Source organism: Salminus brasiliensis, chromosome 4 (genome assembly GCF_030463535.1).
Source record: "Salminus brasiliensis chromosome 4, fSalBra1.hap2, whole genome shotgun sequence".
Taxonomy (NCBI): domain Eukaryota; kingdom Metazoa; phylum Chordata; class Actinopteri; order Characiformes; family Bryconidae; genus Salminus; species Salminus brasiliensis.
The window spans coordinates 20963033-20981255 of record NC_132881.1 but is presented as its reverse complement, the minus strand read 5'-3'; the positions used below and the strand labels follow the sequence as shown (position 1 = coordinate 20981255).

At 38.0% G+C, this 18223-nt stretch overlaps 1 protein-coding gene across 1 annotated transcript; it reads left to right on the top strand.

Annotated features, from left to right (window-relative positions):
* The first annotated feature begins 363 nt into the window (after nt 1-363).
* ppp3r1a (protein phosphatase 3, regulatory subunit B, alpha a) lies at nt 364-18222 on the top strand. The gene is made up of 6 exons (XM_072677598.1): nt 364-562; nt 7671-7710; nt 15103-15279; nt 15674-15733; nt 15828-16012; nt 16620-18222. Exons 1-6 carry the CDS (start codon nt 560-562, stop codon nt 16665-16667), a joined length of 513 nt encoding a protein of 170 aa, XP_072533699.1. The 5' UTR covers nt 364-559; the 3' UTR covers nt 16668-18222.
* The last annotated feature ends 1 nt before the right edge of the window (nt 18223 follows it).

Sequence of the window (18223 nt, the reverse complement as noted above, 5' to 3'; positions counted from 1 at the left end):
AGTATACATCCTTAGTATTAAATGGGAATTTGACAAAGCTACAGAGATTCACAGAGAATTTTAGTTTTACCATTAATACGGCTGGTAAAACGCTGGATAAAAAAGGTGGATGCCATTGCTGTGCTCACCATGTCTGCTGGTTCACTCTTGTTTATAAAACAGTCCTGTTTTGTGTTGTGTTAGACATCAGTAGAAATCCATGCAAAACAGAAATAGTGAACAATGACCGAAAGTCCAAATCAATATGTGAAGACAAAGTAGATTTAGTTCTAATAAATAATGACAATAAACCTCCACATTTTATGTCTTCATGAAAATGTTTGTTTTGTCACCGCTGTACCCGGATGTTGTGTGTCGTAGCCCCTCCTCTCCCTGCTGGCTGGACGCTCACACTCTGCAGTAAAACCCACAGAAAACACACAGCAGGGTCTTTCCCTCACACTCCTCTGCTTACAAAACCAACATTTGCTTGAAGAAGAACAGACTGATTGACCTCCTCTTCTGCAGTCATTTACTGCTGCCCGTTTTCGAAGCGGAGTTCTGTCGCGCAGGCAACAAAATGGTGAGAAAACGCGGTTTGTCGCCGGTTTCTTAACGAGGGGCCGGTTTAATGTAAAGCTGCAAGCCCGCCTAACGTTTCCGAGAGTGAGGGCAGGGCTGGAGGCGACTGTACCTACAAGTGTGGCTTAGAAATGCAGAAAGCGAGCAGTGTTGTAGCTGTTGCAGAGGAATCTCTTCGCTATTTTCCTCCGTTGTCTCAGGTCCTCATTCCACCAGTCTTCCTCCTCAGTGTGGCCCAGAGGGCAGCTCGGCTGCTGCCTGTGTTTTGGTTTGGTGAAAAGTCGTGTCTCATTTAGCTAGCTAGCTAGATACACGTGGATTTATACATCATGTTGAAAAAGGGACTTTGTTAGGGCCGTTAATGCAAAGGAATGCAATATTGCGTTGGATTTAGTCACTGGCTGAATTAATCAGCAGTTAGTCTTTCAGTATCAACAGTGCAAACTCAGTATCCGTCGATGCAGTTCAGTTGGGAGACGCGAAGGCCTGTAGTGTAGCTACTGTATGTGTGCAGATGACTGGTGTGCTCTTTGCTCAGTGGCAAAGATTTAGAAGATTGTCTTTGTCTATCTGTCTCTATTTATTTATTTATTTATTTACATATATATATATATATATATATATATATATATATATATATATATATAAATAAATAATGTATGTCTGTCTATAGACCTGCATGTTTGTCTGTTTATCTTTGTGTGTCTGTATGTCTAGCTAACTATTTGTACGCCTGAACACACATTACTCCTGTCAGGCAGAGAACAAAAGCTGTGTGAAAGCAGTGTTAGTCCATTGCCTGTTCAACACCTAGAAGAAAGTGTGCCAGCTGACTAAAATGTACTTGTTATTGAAAAAGGGGTACATATTTCCCAACCAGAAACATATGTTGGGAACATAAGTGTTGTGTAGTGTATGGCTTGCTACTCAGCCTACTGTGTTCTGAATGTAGCTTTAAGCCTTTTGATTAAAATAGTCTTTATTATGATCTTACTAGAAAACATGCTCATTAAAGGACAAGCATGAATTAGGTCTCTACTCTCCTGGGCTCCTCAAGGTCTTCAGGGGGTTATAATGAAACAGTTCTGTGCCCAAGCAGCTCATGTCTTTTTCTGGATGAGGAGAGTCTTGTGACTTTGCAGAAAACTGACAGCAGGAGAGAGGGAGAGAGGGAGAGAGGGGGAGAGAGGGAGAGAGGGGGAGAGGGGGGGAGAGGGGGAGAGAGGGGGAGAGAGGGAGAGAGGAGAAGAAGAAGCAAATGAACGCTATATATAAAATGGGTGTGTCCTGTGAGAGACCAGTTGGATTTAGGTAATCTTATGATACATTTTAAAAAATGTTACTTTAATTAAAATAAGTCATTTTGGTCAGGTATAATCCACATACAAGTCAACTTAAAACTTAAAAGCATCAGAAGGTTGTGCTCTGAATTACCTCCGGAAGAAGTCATACCATTATTATTAGGGGAGAAGAATCCGATTGGGCCAACTTTAGGTTTAAACAAGCATTCAGTCATTTTGTTGTTTTGATTTGGGTGAATTTGTATTGCACTTGCCTCTTGCTTGAAATTAACATATTAGTGTGCTCCATTAAGGAGCATATCATATTATTATATATATCCCACATTTGGTATATAAAGAGCACTGGAGCAAGTTCTACCAGGGCTGGTAACTGGTAAGCAGTTTAGACAAAAATGCAGCTCATGCTTTTAACCTGTGTTTATTTCCTGTCTTAAACCAGAGCTGGAAAACATACAGCATACATTATTCTTATTTTTTACTACATTTTAGTTTTACTAGTTGGTGGAGCTGTGGCTGAGGTAGCTCAGCAAAAGCTAGCTTATCAAGTAGGCTATGGATCCAAAACCACAGAGAAAAAAATCCATCCTCTGCCCTTTCAGCAGCAGTTGCTCAATCACTGATGTTTTAACACTTGTTGATTGACACATAAAATTGCAGTTGTCCACTTAGTGTCCATCCTGTGAGCAAACTGTCCTTGTATTTGATCATTTCAGTTTTCATGAGGTGGTACAGAAGCCACTTAAATGTAGAACCATTTCTGCTATACAAGCAGTATTTTTTATTCCTGTTTGCTTCAGGTGCTTCAGTCTCTTTAGTTCATTGTCAGTAATTGAACACTGCATTGTTTTGTTTTCATCAGGCTTTATCCACAACATACACTATTATGTTATATCGAATCCACTTGCTGCCAGTTGAATGGGAACATCTGTTCACAAGGAGGAGAAGCTCATTACTGGAGAGGGCTTGTTCTCAGCCTGTTGCAGCTAGAAACCATGAAGTGGTTTCCAAGACACCATACTACTAAGAGCATTCATTTATTTCAAAGCTTGGCATATTCTGTTCATTAGGTACATAAGTGTGGCAGTCATAATAACCTATAAATCCAGACAGGCTAATAACACATTTTTAGGCTTTATATATCTGTTTGTAAACATAATGAGATTTTTTTATTTATGACTAAGGTTATGCACTGTAAGTGGGCTGGCCCACACATCTTGCTTGAGTATTGAATGTTCAAAGCATATTTTGTTTAGTCTAATTGACTCTGAATGAAGAATCCATTATTTATGAGCTGCACTGATTGTTTCGCCTCTTAGTCTTCCCAGGCGATGTTCAGCTCATTAAATAAGCTAGTTCGTTTATGAGGAGGACTCATCCGGGAAAGGCAGTCTTATGTTTTATTCATTTTCAGTGCTATGTGTTTGGGATTTGGAATAGTTTATTTATATATATATATATATATATATATATATATATATATATATATATATATATATATATATATATATATAAATGTAAATGTAAAATATATAATTTTTTATTATTTATTAGCAAAAACCATCCTGCATTCCGTTCCACAGACTTAAATTCTTTTAGCGCAGCTTTAGCTTTCATTTGGAATTCAGTTCATTGACCTGAATAGAGCAAATGTTTAAAACTCCCTCTATTGCCTATTTATAGCTGTACTCTGATAAGGGCGCACTTGTACGTATTTTTGAAAAAAAGCAGAGTCTAAAATGATCCTGTGCTTTTCAAAACAGGGTTTACATATCTAGTTTGCAGACCATGCACCTGGACTAACTTAGTAATCTTAAATTTTAACATAGTAATCTTTTTATGATAATATAATGCAAGATAAAGAACGCAACACTTGCATAAGAATACGGTCTTGAGACGCAGGTATTATTTGGGCTTTACTGCAAATGCAGTGACACATAGGACCTGTTCATTACCATCTGTCTCGAGTGGTCTGATCACGAGTGGAAGTGAGACATATCACCGTTTAGACCTGGCATCACTGACCACATGACGACCTCAGTCTCTTGCTGCATTTGTTGCTGAATGAAAATGTAGTGGAACTGTGTTCTCAGGAATGATTGTTGGTTCTCCATTCAATACTTTTGGGATGAGTTAGGGAGTCTTGATGAGGTGGGATGATCATCCAACATCCTGACCTCACTAACACTTTTCAATGCAATCAAAGCACAACAATGCTTTAAAATCTAGCTTCCCTGGACAGTAGAGACAGTTACTCCAACAAAAGCAGGATTTTTCTAAATGATTGTTTATTTATTTATTGATAGCTATGTTTTAAAATGTCACAACGTTGTTATACATATCGTGTATCGTGAAAATGTCTGTATGTATGGTGATATTTTTGCCATGTTTTTGAAACATAAAGCTGCACAAACCTTGTAATTATAAAAAATATCCGTAACAATACTATTAATTTGATATTGATAATTATTTTTTTTAGCAATTAAATATTGTTACTTTCTCGTTCCCACTCTGCTTACCAATGTTGCAGCACCAGAACCTGACTAAAGTTGTACCTTTCAACAGACGACCATTGAGGTCACAGTCATCAGCACGCTGCGACAGACTGTCATTACTGTAAAGAGCAGCAGTCTCATTTGTATAAATGGAAAAGAGCAACAGGGTTAACAGTCCTGAGGTGCATGTGCACCAGTACATCTTAGTAGGTTCCATCCACCAAAGGATACTGCCCATCTCTATGAGGGTAAATCTGTTCGCCAAAAAATGAGATGTGCTGCTCTTTATGATTTACTCATTCATTAATCTAACTATGATTTACCAGTGCACCAATAGAATGAAACTAAGTGCTTAACTGGGGTTTTGCCTGCTTAATTGATTCATCAATAATATTGTTAAATCACACAAAAGGGTTCCCTTGTGGTTCCAAGCCAAAGGACCACTTTTCAATATTATACAGAAGCCTTTTTGCTTAGAGTGTACAAGCACTTTGGATTGTAGGGTAGGGTATGAGTTGATTTATTAATCCTATAGCAGGAACTGTAAAACCATAAGAACAGTTAGCCTGCAAGTTATCAAACAGAAACAAACTCTCTTCTTCTCTGTGATGTTAACACATTATGTACAGTGTTACCTGTTGGTGTAGCATGATGGGAAACGCCATCTTCCCTTTGGCAGACTGTTCTTCAATTCACCCACTGGGAAAACCAGGCAGCACCACTAAAAGTGCAAGAGGGCACGACTCCTAATGCTGTTTTTGCCAACCCGTGTAACACAATTCAAATGTAAGCCGCTCAGAAATAAACATCAGCAAAATGTCACAAGTATTAAAGTTATGAATATGGATTTGTGTCAGTTAAAATAGAATTATTATTTTTATATGTATTGAAGATTTTGGAGGTATTTAGGGTTATGGTGCAGTGGAATGATCTTGAACCACATGTAAGGGCTTGAGATGATTCCTTACTGTTGGGAAATGTTGGATAACTGCCGAAATAGGCCAGACATTTTGCCCAAAAAAGACCACCCATATCAGACCTAAAGGAACCAGTGTTGCTCGAGGAGCCTTCAGCACAGGAAAATGAACACCACTTTGGAACAGTATCAGCATTACGCTGACACTTAACCACCTGGGTAAAGATCTCATTAACCAGAGGGAGCTCTCACCCTGGTGCGTAATTAAGCTTGACAATAAGGAACAAAAGGTGGTCATCGTTATAATTCTCCTAATATGATTAATGTTATGTGTTTTGATGCTGTTTGTATTTTTTAAGGGAAATTACATTAGGCACTTTTTCTGAATGATTGAATGTTACAACAAATGAGTGTTAAATGCCATGCTCAAGATCACAGCAGTATCCAGAAGGGCCAGATCCCACTCTAAAATCACCTGGTCTTTAACATAAAATCTGAACCAGCAGCCTCCCAGCTAACTGGATGACTGAATCCTCTGGACAGCATAGTTACTCTTTAAATCAATAATTTGACAATAAAAGCAGGAAGCAGGCTTGAGGAAGAAGACTTTAAGGGGGGAAATTGTGTAAATGCTCAGTTCTTTCTTTAAGATGGCTTGCAGCTGCAGCCTTAGACATTAAGCATCAATCTGGGTAAATTCCCAAGGCTGGCTCAGAAGTGGGCAGTGGGTGACTGACTGCAGTAGTTGATGGAGGAGCAGTGCGGGGGATCAGATCAGTCTCCTCTGCAAACAGCAGCAGTTCCACCCCACTTTACACATTGGATGGTATGTTCCATTGAGCCCACGCTGCACAGCCAGCGTTTATCCAGCAGAGCTGAGATGTTAAATGCCATTATCCAGTCATTGTCCTAATCTGAAGTATGGCCAGTCTGTAACTGTATAGAAATGTCTGAATAACATTCCTCTTCTGTATGTTTGCTTTTGTGTGTGTGTGTTATGTCAGTAGTTATCAGTCATAGTCCTGGAGAACCCATGACTGGCATAATTTACTGCTTTCACTGTTTTAAACATGTAATTTAATGCAAAACTGTTATGTTACATAGTAGATAAGGCAAAGTGTGGGCATTGTTCCAGGGACCAAAATGAGAAATACATAGTGATATACAGTACTTTATTTGACTGGTTGTTGATGAGGTGTGACTGAAGCAGTGGCTTGGATTTTATGGACCCAGTTGTGGGGGACAAAAGAATTGTCTTTAATATAAAACTCATTCCAATAAATAAAAAAAAATAGCAAATTGTAATTTGCTTGTTTTCTGTCACTTGTTTACTTGCCGTTCTGGGATGTCTTGTGTTAATAAGTTAATAAACTTAACTGGTGAGGTATAATGTTAAGGAATTGAGTAAATTGTCAGAAAACCCATATTCCATGATGCAAGTTAAACCCCAGATATCTCATAGAAGACATTGCATATGAAACAGATTCAGTATATATTGGATGTGTTACAATATTTATCCTGGTAGCATGTTGGCCTTTGAGCCTCTATGCTGCAATACAAAGCATAGTAAATAATAAATCAAAGTGCAGAAGTAGCCCACTGGTGTTCTGTACACTGTGTAGAAGTGAAGTTTTTCAGGGCGTTTTCTTTACCCTGATAATCATATTCATTTACTTAAGAAAATTGTGTGTGAAAAGTGAAAGAGTTTGTCAATACATGCAACTCTTTATGGTGTTCAGCTTTTATCCTTGGTGCATAAGATAAAGTATAAAGGTCATTTTAAAAGTGTCATACAGTTCCACAGTAGTGGATTCTGTGTGATGTTTTTTTCTTATAGTTAGATGTTCAAATGCCACTGGTGGCTTTTATCTCATTAAAGCCTTGTGCAGATATGAGCACATTCGTCTTCTAATTAACTTTATGCCGTGAAAAACAGTAAGTGAGAGTAATGAGTTACGGGAATGTGAGCCAACACACCTCCTATGAGTCACCCTGTTTAATCTGTGCTTTTTTATCTTTTTAATATGTAACTAAGAAGCTCAGATGAGTATCACCGATGTGTCGACCGCGTTCTCTAAGTTGCTAAAACTGGAGGTCACATGTAGAATGTATGCATTCTATGAAAGGGTTTTGGCGGCATAAAGCCAGTCACTTACAGTGCTATCAACACAGTAGCGATGTTAGATAATGAATTAATTGTTTTGGCCCGATTCTCTGTATTGTGAAATACTAAGCGTTCCGATGTAATCTTAGTAGACTCATTTATGATACGTGCAATATGGCACAATGTCACCCAGCTGTCTTCCTCCAGCCCAGATCATCAAGCATAAAGTCTGGCTGAAGAGAAGTGATATGATAGGAGTTGTGTAATGTATAAATCCTGTTTCTTTTTGTCTGTAGGGAAATGAAGCAAGTTATCCCCTGGAGATGTGCTCACACTGTAAGTATTACCATTTGTTACAACCACTTGCTTCCCCCCTCCCCCTTTGAACTCATGAATACCATTATTACTTTCTGTTAGGCTTACACACACACACACGACTGACACGACTGTCAGTTATAGGTCTTACAATAAACATATATTCATGTGACAGTAGCACATTGTCTGATGCAAGACGTGTAATTCTTATGTAATCTGTGTGGTATTGTGTACATGTAGATTTGAATTATTGATCTCAGCCTTAGCCTATATTTAACACATTGGTGCTTGGAGCCATCCTCACACAGCCTTATGTCATTCATTTCAGTGGGAAGCAGTTACTAAAACTTACTCTATAAAACCCTCCAATAGCATGTTCATTTGTCCTGATAAATATAAAGATAATCAAGTGTTGAGGGCCCTTGATATCCTGGACATAACGAACATGCACATGACGAGCAGATAAAAAAAATAATAAAAAAAATTACTCTTTTTTTTTTTTTTTTTATATCAATACAATGTTTATGGCAATATTTTGTTATGCAGAAATTTATCATAAAAGAATATTGTGTATCCCAATAACAAAATTAATCACTATTCGATAAACTGACATCACATTGCCCACGCCTAGGTGCAAGTGATAGTGAGCTGTAGACTGGTTTCTGTCCAACATCATCAGAATGTGCGATCTTTACGCTAGAGAGCAATAGTGACAAAGTTGTTGTGCAGTAAGCTGTACCAACCGCAGAGAGGGTGGATGGAAGTATATACTATTTAGTAAAGTTTAATTTGTCGAGGAGATCACATCCCTTTGCCTAGAAGATAAAAAATTAAACTCTGTATTTTATTATCTAGTCAGCAAGAATTTCCAAACAGTGCAAAATCTATGTTGATTACAACAGTTGACTAACATTACAAGCTAGTGACCAGCTACACACATGGACAAAATTGTTGGTACCCCTCGGTTAATGAAAGAAAAACCCACAATGATCACAGAAATAAGTTGAATCTGACAAAAGTAAAAATAATCAAAATATTCCATGAAAATTAACCAATGAAAGTCAGACATTGCATTTCAATCATGCCTCAACAGAAATATTTTTTTTTAAATAAACTCATTAAACAGGCCTGGACAAAAATAATGGTACCCTTAACTTAATATTCTGTTGCACAACCTTATGAGGCAATCACACGATCCTGTAACTGTCAATGAGACTTCTGCACCTCTCAGCAGGTATTTTGGCCCACTCCTCATGAGCAAACTGTCTCCAGTTGTTTCTGGTTTGAAGGGTGCCTTTTCCAGATGGCATGTTTCAGCTCCTTCCAAAGATTCTCAATAAGATTTAGGTCAGGGCTCATAGAAGGCCACTTCAGAATAGTCCAATGTTTTCCTCTTAGCCATTCTTGGGTGTTTTTAGCTGTTGCACTGGGCAGCACATTTCTTTATAGAATCCCTTGATAGTCTTGGGTCATTGTACCCTGCACAGATTCAAGACACCCTGTGCCAGATGCAGCAAAGCAGCCCCAGAACATAACAGCCTCCTCCATGTTTCATAGTAGGGATAGTGCTCTTTTCTTGATATGCTTCATTTTCCCGTCTGTGAACATAGAGCTAATGTGCCTTGGCAAAAAGTTCCATTTTTGTCTCATCTGTCCATAGGACATTCTCCCAGAAGCTTTGGCGCTTGTCAACATGTAGTTTGGCAAATTCCAGTCTGGCTTTTTTATGATTTGTTTTTAACAATGGTGTCCTCCTTGGTCGTCTCCCATGAAGTCCACTTTGGCTCAAACAACGACAGATGGTGCGATCTGACACTGATGTTCCTTGAGCTTGAAGTTCACCTTTAAATCTCTTTAGAAGTTTTTCTGGGCTCTTTTGTTACCATTCGTATTATCTGTCTCTTTGATTTGTCATCAATTTTCCTCTTGCGGCCATGTCCAGGGAGGTTGGCTACCGTCCCATGGATCTTAAATTTCTGAATAATATGTGCAACTGTAGTCACAGGAACATCAAGCTGCTTGGAGATGGTCTTATAACCTTTTACCTTTTAACATGCTTGTCTATAATTTTCTTTCTGATCTCCTGAGACAATTCTGCTTCCTTTGGTCCATGTTGAGTGTGGTACATACCATGTCACCTTACAGCACAGTGACTACCTGTAGCCCTATATATAGGCCCACTGACTGATTACAAGATTGTAGACACCTGTGATGCTAATTAGTGGACACACCTTGATTTAACATGTCCCTTTGGTCACATTATTTTCAGGGGTACCATCATTTTTGTCCAGGCCTGTTTAACGAGTTTACTTTTTAAAATAATTCTGTTGAAGCATGGTTTAAAATCAATGTCGTATTTTCATTTTTTCTTTTTTTATAGATTTTTAATTCATTATTACTTTTGTCAGATCAAGTTATTTCTGTGACCATTGTGGGTTTTTCTTTCATTAATTGAGGGGTACCAACAATTTTGTCCACGTGTGTATGTTTCCAAAGCGCTTTTGTCCCCTGGATGCGCACGCACCCAGTAATGTTTGTAAATGGGGAACAGGAATTGTTGATAAGTTAAAAAATTTAAAGGGCTATGCTTATTGAGTGTTCTCAAATGCTCATATAAAAGACAATTAATTTGAATTTTCTTGTGTTTCTGAAGATAAATCTGTCGTATGTAAACTAGTGTAAAATGTATGTAGACTTATTGGAGTGGAGAAATCAAACAGTCCATCAATGTAGCCTTGTCAAAGATCTAGGTATCTCAAAGCATTGCCCATAGTTAATGTTTTTGCATTATATCTGATAAATACTGAATACCCAACACTGAGCTTGGACTGGGAGATAAAATAAATTGTGGTGATTGTAACATTTTTGTGTTTTCATAGATACAGCCACACACACTAGGCAATTCTGTCAATTAATACAAAAGTAAAATCACTTAATTTTTGGTATGCATGTAAGGTGACACATTTGCTTTTTGTCCTTATTTTCAAAATAACCTTTTGTGTGTGTTTTGACTTTCATGATGGTTTGGCTGCAGGTTACCTAAATGCTGCAACAAAATCACTTCGTTTTTTGACTGTTTTGACTACAGACCTTTTGACTATGTGAAAGAAAAAAAAAATCTACTGTTTTTAATGTGATAAAATTTCATAATGCTCTAATGTGCGTGCAGTGGCTTCCTGTAGTTTTAAACCAGAAATGGTGGCCAAACTGAGCATTTTTTTGCAAGTGTTTTTTTTTTAATTTTTTATTCTCAGTCAAGACTTGAGAATAAAACGCTAGATCTGTCGCTTGATCATATTGTACATGACCATGTCTAGAGCAAAGGTGGCTAGCTCAGACGGTCAGAACTCGGGTGATGCAGATATTACTACGACTGTAAACCATATGTCTGTTTATGGAGTTTCTATGGTCACATAGAAGAGCACAGAGCACAAAACACAGGGATCAGAACTGGATCCGGCTTTAAATAGCCCATACACAGTTCATTAACAGAAGTCTGAATCTGCCCCAATTCCTGATTTCAGTCTAAGCTTAACAGCCTTTTTAAATAAGGCACAATGCAGGTTATGTAAAACTTCAAAAATGTTAATCAGAAAAGTAAGTAACGAATAAATAAATAATATACTCTTCCTTTACTTTTTCATATTGCCTCTGAGCTGAAAACTGCTTGCACACTTTCTAATTCAAGAATGCAGACGACACTGCTTGGTGTTCGGGTAACTGTACTTTAAAACTCTTGTCTTTGTCTTTTGGAATGGACATTAATTGGATGGTTTCTGGAAAGAAAAGAGATAAACAGGTGTAAAACCCTGACCTGCAGCAGACCTTGGGACTTGGGCAGTGTGACATTTCCAGCTCCGAAGTCCTTTACACAGATAGACACGCACACTCTGACTTCCTCAGTGCAGCTGTTTAGCCTGTCAACAGCACAGACAGCCGCTCGGTCACACGCATGCAGACCTGTCTGTGTGAAAAGCTGCCAGCTCAAGATTGGCTTAATCCCTGGCAAACCTTCTTTGTATGTGCCTGGACCCAGGAGTCCACTGCACTTCCATATGTTGATCACCACAGTAAATTACCAGTGTTTACATATTCTGTACTTGTGTAGGACTGGCTGTGAAGACATTGGCATGTTAAGTACATTAAGAGGTGCTGATTTACTAAATAAAAAAAAAAAACACAAACAAACAAAACTTTATTTTTAATTTGAAACAACATGCAGCATGCTATTAGGTACACAATTGCAAGATGATACTTAATTACATGTTCTTCCTCTGATGAGTGCAAATGCATATATATAGACATGACCCATATAGATGCAATTAACATAGTCTAGATAGCGCTGAACTGCCAGAAGATGCGCAGCATTGTCAGACGATTTTGCAGGGCCTCCATTTCTGCTAGTTGTGGGGAGTTTTTTTGTTTTTTGTTTTTCTATTTAGGTGTAACTGTTTTTGATTTTAAATGCTAGTCTGTGCACTGGTAAAGATTAGTTTAGTAACTCGTTTTGTGACTGACATCTAAAAGAAACCCTGTATGTGAGTAATGATCTGGGTTTTTCTCTCTACTCACACCAGTGGCTTACTTGATGAAAGCATAAGTGACAAGGGGTGACCTATACAAGCACACAGCAGTGCCTAAAACCATCCTGGGCTGTCTGTGGCTGCTGAAAATATCCTGCTTTGCTGGAGTCCCTTGTTGCTAAGGGTTTCCCTGCAGGCCCTGAGGATCAGGGCAACAAGGACGGGGCTTTCTCATGACCACACAGTTAAAAATACAGTCGTTCCCGCTGTTGCCTAACCTACATTCATTAACGTAATGGTGTCGGCATTCGGCTCTTCAGACAGGGCCATTTTAGTAATGGCTTTAATGATGTTGGGAAAGCCGTGACATGAAGGAAGACTGTTCTCTCTGGACGCTGATGCTGCTTGCTGCCTAGAAAAGCTGAAGCGGTTTAAAAGAGAGGTTGCAGTTCTCGTGACTCATCGAGAGTGGCCTTTTTTCTGTCCTATCCTGGCTAGCCATTTGTGAGAACTAAGAGTTTTAATTTCTGCCCTATTTAAACACTGCAGGAGCACTGCTGGAATCAAGCATTACTTATTTTTCCACTTCGCCATGAAGCAATAATACAGAGCATTATACTAATGGAATGGAAGTGTTGACCATTCACAATTGCCAAGTCACTGAGTGCCATAATTGTTGTTGTTTTAGACTGTAATTATTGCTGCGCTACAACCTGTGATTCGCTGGTGCTGATTTCACCACAAGCAAGAGCTGACAAGGTTAATGTGGGGTATTCCCCTGAGACAGTGTTGATATGCACAACACAGTGAAGCTTTTTAAAACTATAGTGAAACTTGCATTTATTTGTTCCTCTGACTAATAGCCAGGCATGTACACGTTCTATGTACATGAGTGTGTTTAGAGTTTTTATTATTTTTTTTATGCAGCATTTTGTTCACCATGTATTGTAATGGACCTTGTCCGTGTTATGTTTCATGCAAGTGTTTTACAGTATATAATCATTACATTTGATCATTATCACAGAGCAAAAAAATAACTGAATTACCTATTAACTAAATACTTGTATGTCTGGTATAAGACTTGGCTAGGCACTTGTTCTAATGGTAATGGAAAAGCTTGAAACAAAGCTTGCGAGGTTTGCACAAAGGCACCTCACATACTGTGTTTTTTGCGTATAAGCACTCCAGTACTGCCGGTGGCGTGGTATAATTTAAAAGTAATTAAGCACTGAGCGTTTTTTCATGTGGAGTTTGCTCAGCTGTCATTTGTACATTACAGTGAACAAAAACTCTGCAACGTCTGCGGTTGTTCATATATATATATATATATATATATATATATATATATACTGGCCACTGGTCTTAGTTAAGCTGCATGTGGTCACTTTTATCATGTGATCTGCTCTGCTTGAGTTGTGTTGCTGTACAGATCACGATTTTCGTTATGACTGATTTCGATGCCACATTCTTTACAGTAATTTTTATTAGCATATTTTAACCTCTGAAACCCTATTGTTTGTGCTTTGACAGACCAAAATTAAATTTAACAAAAATAAAACAAAAAGCTACATTGAAAAGAAGAAGCTGCTACAATCAAAACAATAAACTTGTTCCACTAATAAACTGGAACATCAGTCTACAAGCAGTTCTTCATGTTAGATTTGTTAGAGATTAGATTTGTTTTTGTCCTCTGATCCAACATTTTCTGAAGATGTCAGTGCTGTCTGTTTCTTGAGGACATTTGTCATGCTGGAGGAAATGGGTGCAGAATTGGACTATTTAAAATGTTGCACTTTGATTGCAAACAGCACTTAGGATTTGATAGTTTAAATGCAAGTCTGAATGAAAGCACACCACATGCTGTTTGACCCAGAGACAACCTGCCAGGATGTTCGCACTGCTGGTTAAATTAGGTTTTGTTTCCAATGAGTCTGAAATTAGAAGATTGTATGAATTCATCTTAAAATGTACAAAGACATTTCAGTGCTTTGTGGTTGCTCTTTTTTTTAAGTTGATGTATAAAAATAATTTTGAGTTTGAATTTTATGTTGTGGGCATTTGCAAAAATGCTATTCTGAGGTAGTTAGAGCCACTCTGCTGCAAAGTACATCTATCAAAATAAGACGGATCTGTCATAACATTTACAATCAGCTGCCTATTATTTTGTAGGTCTTCCTTGAGTGGTCACAACAGCTCTGACCCGTTGAGGCATGAACTCCACAAGACACAGTTGCCAAAGGCAAAGGCACAGTTGTAAAGAGATAATCGTTAGTTTGATTGGTGTATCTGTCCAAACCCACATTAATCCCATATTGTTTGTGTAGTGTTGAATGACATGCAGTAAAACCATTACTACACATGCATAATGTTTTACTCTTTTCTGTTTGCTGTTGCTACCCCCATGTGCTGCTTTTCTCCCTTTGAAGACTCACTTAAAGATTGATAGACACATTCTTCCTAGAACTGATTGGAGTTCAGAGGTGACTGGAAAGGATTATAGGACAGTATGAATAAGCTTATAGTCAATTATGGAATTATGTTATTCCAAAGCCCATCAGTAGTATTGTGTGATAGAACGGGGAGCAGCATGACTTGGAGGTGTAATGCAGTGGGGAAGCCTCTGTTTAAAACAGAAAGCGCAGTGCCTTTTGGAAGAAAGGATCAGACTGCAGGATGTAAGTGGCTACTGTGTTTAATGTACCATTAGATATTCATTAGGATGCTGGTTTTCTCAGGAGGATTCCATTAAGGTGTTTACATGCAGCAGCTTTGGTCACTCTAGTTACCATTCAAGTGGGTATAGATGAGGGGAAGGGTTGTTGGTTTGCTACAAGTTTGTTTATTTTTTTCCCTCCCCTCTTCTTTTCTCTCTGCCTTTTCTTCACTCTAGTCGATGCTGATGAGATTAAGAGGCTAGGAAAGAGATTTAAGAAACTCGACCTAGATAACTCTGGATCATTGAGTGTGGAGGAGTTCATGTCCTTGCCTGAGCTGCAGCAGAATCCACTGGTGCAGAGGGTTATTGATATATTTGACACCGATGGCAATGGGGAAGTGGACTTTAAAGGTGAGGCAGAACCATATATTGACTGATTTCTTTTTACAGTTTATATATAATGAATAATATCACATGCACAACATACAGTACATTCTCCTAAAGTACACAGCACATTTATAGCCCAATATGACTGTTATAAAAGCCTTTTACACTGACTTTTATTGAAAGTGACATTTTTCTTTAAAGTTGCTCTTTTAGAGTATATGGTAGGGTTGCTCAGACCTTAATTAGCTGATTAGGACAGTAATAGAAGATTAAATAGTCAAGTGTTTTAGGGTAGCTAATTAAAAACCCTGTTTATAAATGAAAATCCACCATGAAATCCACCCCAGCAGGCAAAACATAGTTCTACATTTAAAACCTTTTTGCCTCTATTTGCTTTTAACCATCTTCTGTTTTACAGAGTTTATAGAAGGTGTCTCGCAGTTCAGCGTAAAGGGGGATAAGGAACAGAAGCTCCGATGTGAGTCCCACACCAGTTCTTGTGACTGTTTCTGCTTTTTGTAGCCCAAAAGTGCTCTCTGCTTAAATCTAAATCACTTTCTGAATATCTTCAGTTGCATTCAGGATCTATGACATGGATAAGGACGGTTATATTTCAAATGGGGAACTATTCCAAGTATTGAAGATGATGGTGGGAAACAACTTAAAGGACACACAACTGCAGCAGATTGTAGATAAGACCATCATCAATGCAGACAAGGATGGCGATGGGAGAATATCTTTTGAAGAGTTCTGTGCTGTAAGTATCTCCTTTGCTATGTAGCCAGACCTGGCTAAACGTTGTACGCAAGCTAATTCTGAAATGAAGAGATGTTCCGCCAAAAATTACATTTACAAACTTTCCACCTTACCTTAAAATATGCTTAGTGTGAAGTTTGGTTCTTTAGTTTTGAATTCGAGCACCATGCAGACTACTTGCCTCAAACCGATTGATGACCATGTATCTACAAAAGTAAAGTAGTAGTAGCCATCCTATAGCCTTTATTTAAGTATTTCTATACTTTTGTTTCATAGATGCTAAATGCAATGCTGTTTAAAAAGCACCATTTTAGATCAATTAATAATTTAATGCTGTTTTAGGCAAGTGTCTGTTGATTTAGTCTCACAATTATACAGGGCTAACTGGAATTAGACTCTTGTCTCCAGTGCAAAACATAAATCTTTGCTGATGTAAAAAATGGGACAACTGTGCGTTTTGCAGAACCATTCCTTCCTTTTTTCTTTGGCCAATGCTTTGGCAACTTGTATTTCAACACATGACAAAACGGTCTTTAACCAGTAGGCTTACGCTCAAGTTATTCAGTATGGGTAATAAGACTTTGGTATGTCTTTTGTTTTCTTTTCAGGTTGTTGGTGGTCTCGACATACACAAAAAGATGGTAGTGGACGTGTGAATGTCCAGTCAGCTCCCTGCCCCCACAACACGCGCTTTCCTTTCCATCTTTGATGATCTGCTCAAGATATCCAGCAAATGCTCTCTATATTTCAACAGAAGTATTTACTCTGTGAAGCTACCTTTTTGCTAACACGAGCCTGTTGAAGCCAATGTGTAAGTGTTATTGAACTTGAATCCTCTCAATAACCTGGTGTAGCACTTTAATGACTGAAGAACGGCTAAGAGCATCTCTATCTGGAGAAGGAAAGACGGGTTGGCTTGTTCATTTTGTTTGTTTCGTAATGTTTATTTATTTTTTGGAAATATTTATTTTGTCTTTTTTTCTAAACAAGTATATAGATTGTTTTCAAAGGAGGGAAATATTCAAAATCTCAGTTGGTTATGACGTGCCAAGCAGAACATGGAATTGACAAACTTGACAAATACTGCCTATCATTATTATTTGGGGAAACTGGTTTGATGCATTTTTTTTTTTGTGAAAACATTTAATTTTTTTCCATTTTACACTTTGATATGCGATGTTTGTCATTCTTGCATTTAATCATGTTCCACAATACCATTTTTAATTGTGATAGAATGTTTATTTATAAATATTTATATTATTGCAGAGTAACTATTTATCTCTTGTGAAAGTCCAACAGAAACAGATGCCAAGAAAACAGCTGTGTTCACAGTTTACTTAAACATCTGCTTCTTTAAGGCAACTCCTGTTAACATCATTTAAAGCTCTGTATGTTATGAGGGCCAATTTAGTGCTCCTATCTGTGTGCATGTTCTAACGCATTGGAAATATCTACTTCATTCATTGCAGATAGTATCAGTCCTGTTCAAAAAACAAAAGCTTTAATTATATCCAGTAAATGAAGTACTGTATTTATTTGGGACAGTGCTGCCTGGAGGAATTGTGTACTGGAATTTTAAAATGACACACCAAAAAACAAGCACTGTGGCCCTAGGATTTCAGCATGAGAATTAGTTTGGCTGAAAGGGTTTTGCCTCACTGACCCATTCTTTGCATCTCCATCTTTCTTTAATTGCAACTCTTTGTGCGTCATGAAACCCTTGGAGCTTCTCCAGTGCTTGCATGCACGTTTTACTTTCTGCATGTTTTCAGATTTACAGCACTGACTGTTTACACTTAGGTTGTGATGTTAATATCATATCTAAAAGTCATGGATGTTGCCTATGTTTAGTTAACCTCAGTATAACTGGTGATCTTGAGAAGTTAGTTAACTTTTGTTGAAATCCTTAGATTAAATTAGCAGAGTGGCAGCAGACTGACTTGAGGTTTATTCAGTCAAGCAAAGACCTTATATAAGGGCTGTGGGTGGTTTTCTTTATTTAATAGTAAAACATCCATCCTTTGTATGGGATATAAGTAAATTTCACTCCAGCTCCACTTCGATGGAATGGGTATTTCACTCATGAGTCAGCCTCTGTGCTCACCACGTTTTAGGTGAGGGACATTCACTCTGCATGCTGCATTATATTGCCTACTGTGGGTATACATAGACTTGATACTGTATGAAAATAAACCTTTAAAATATCACGTCT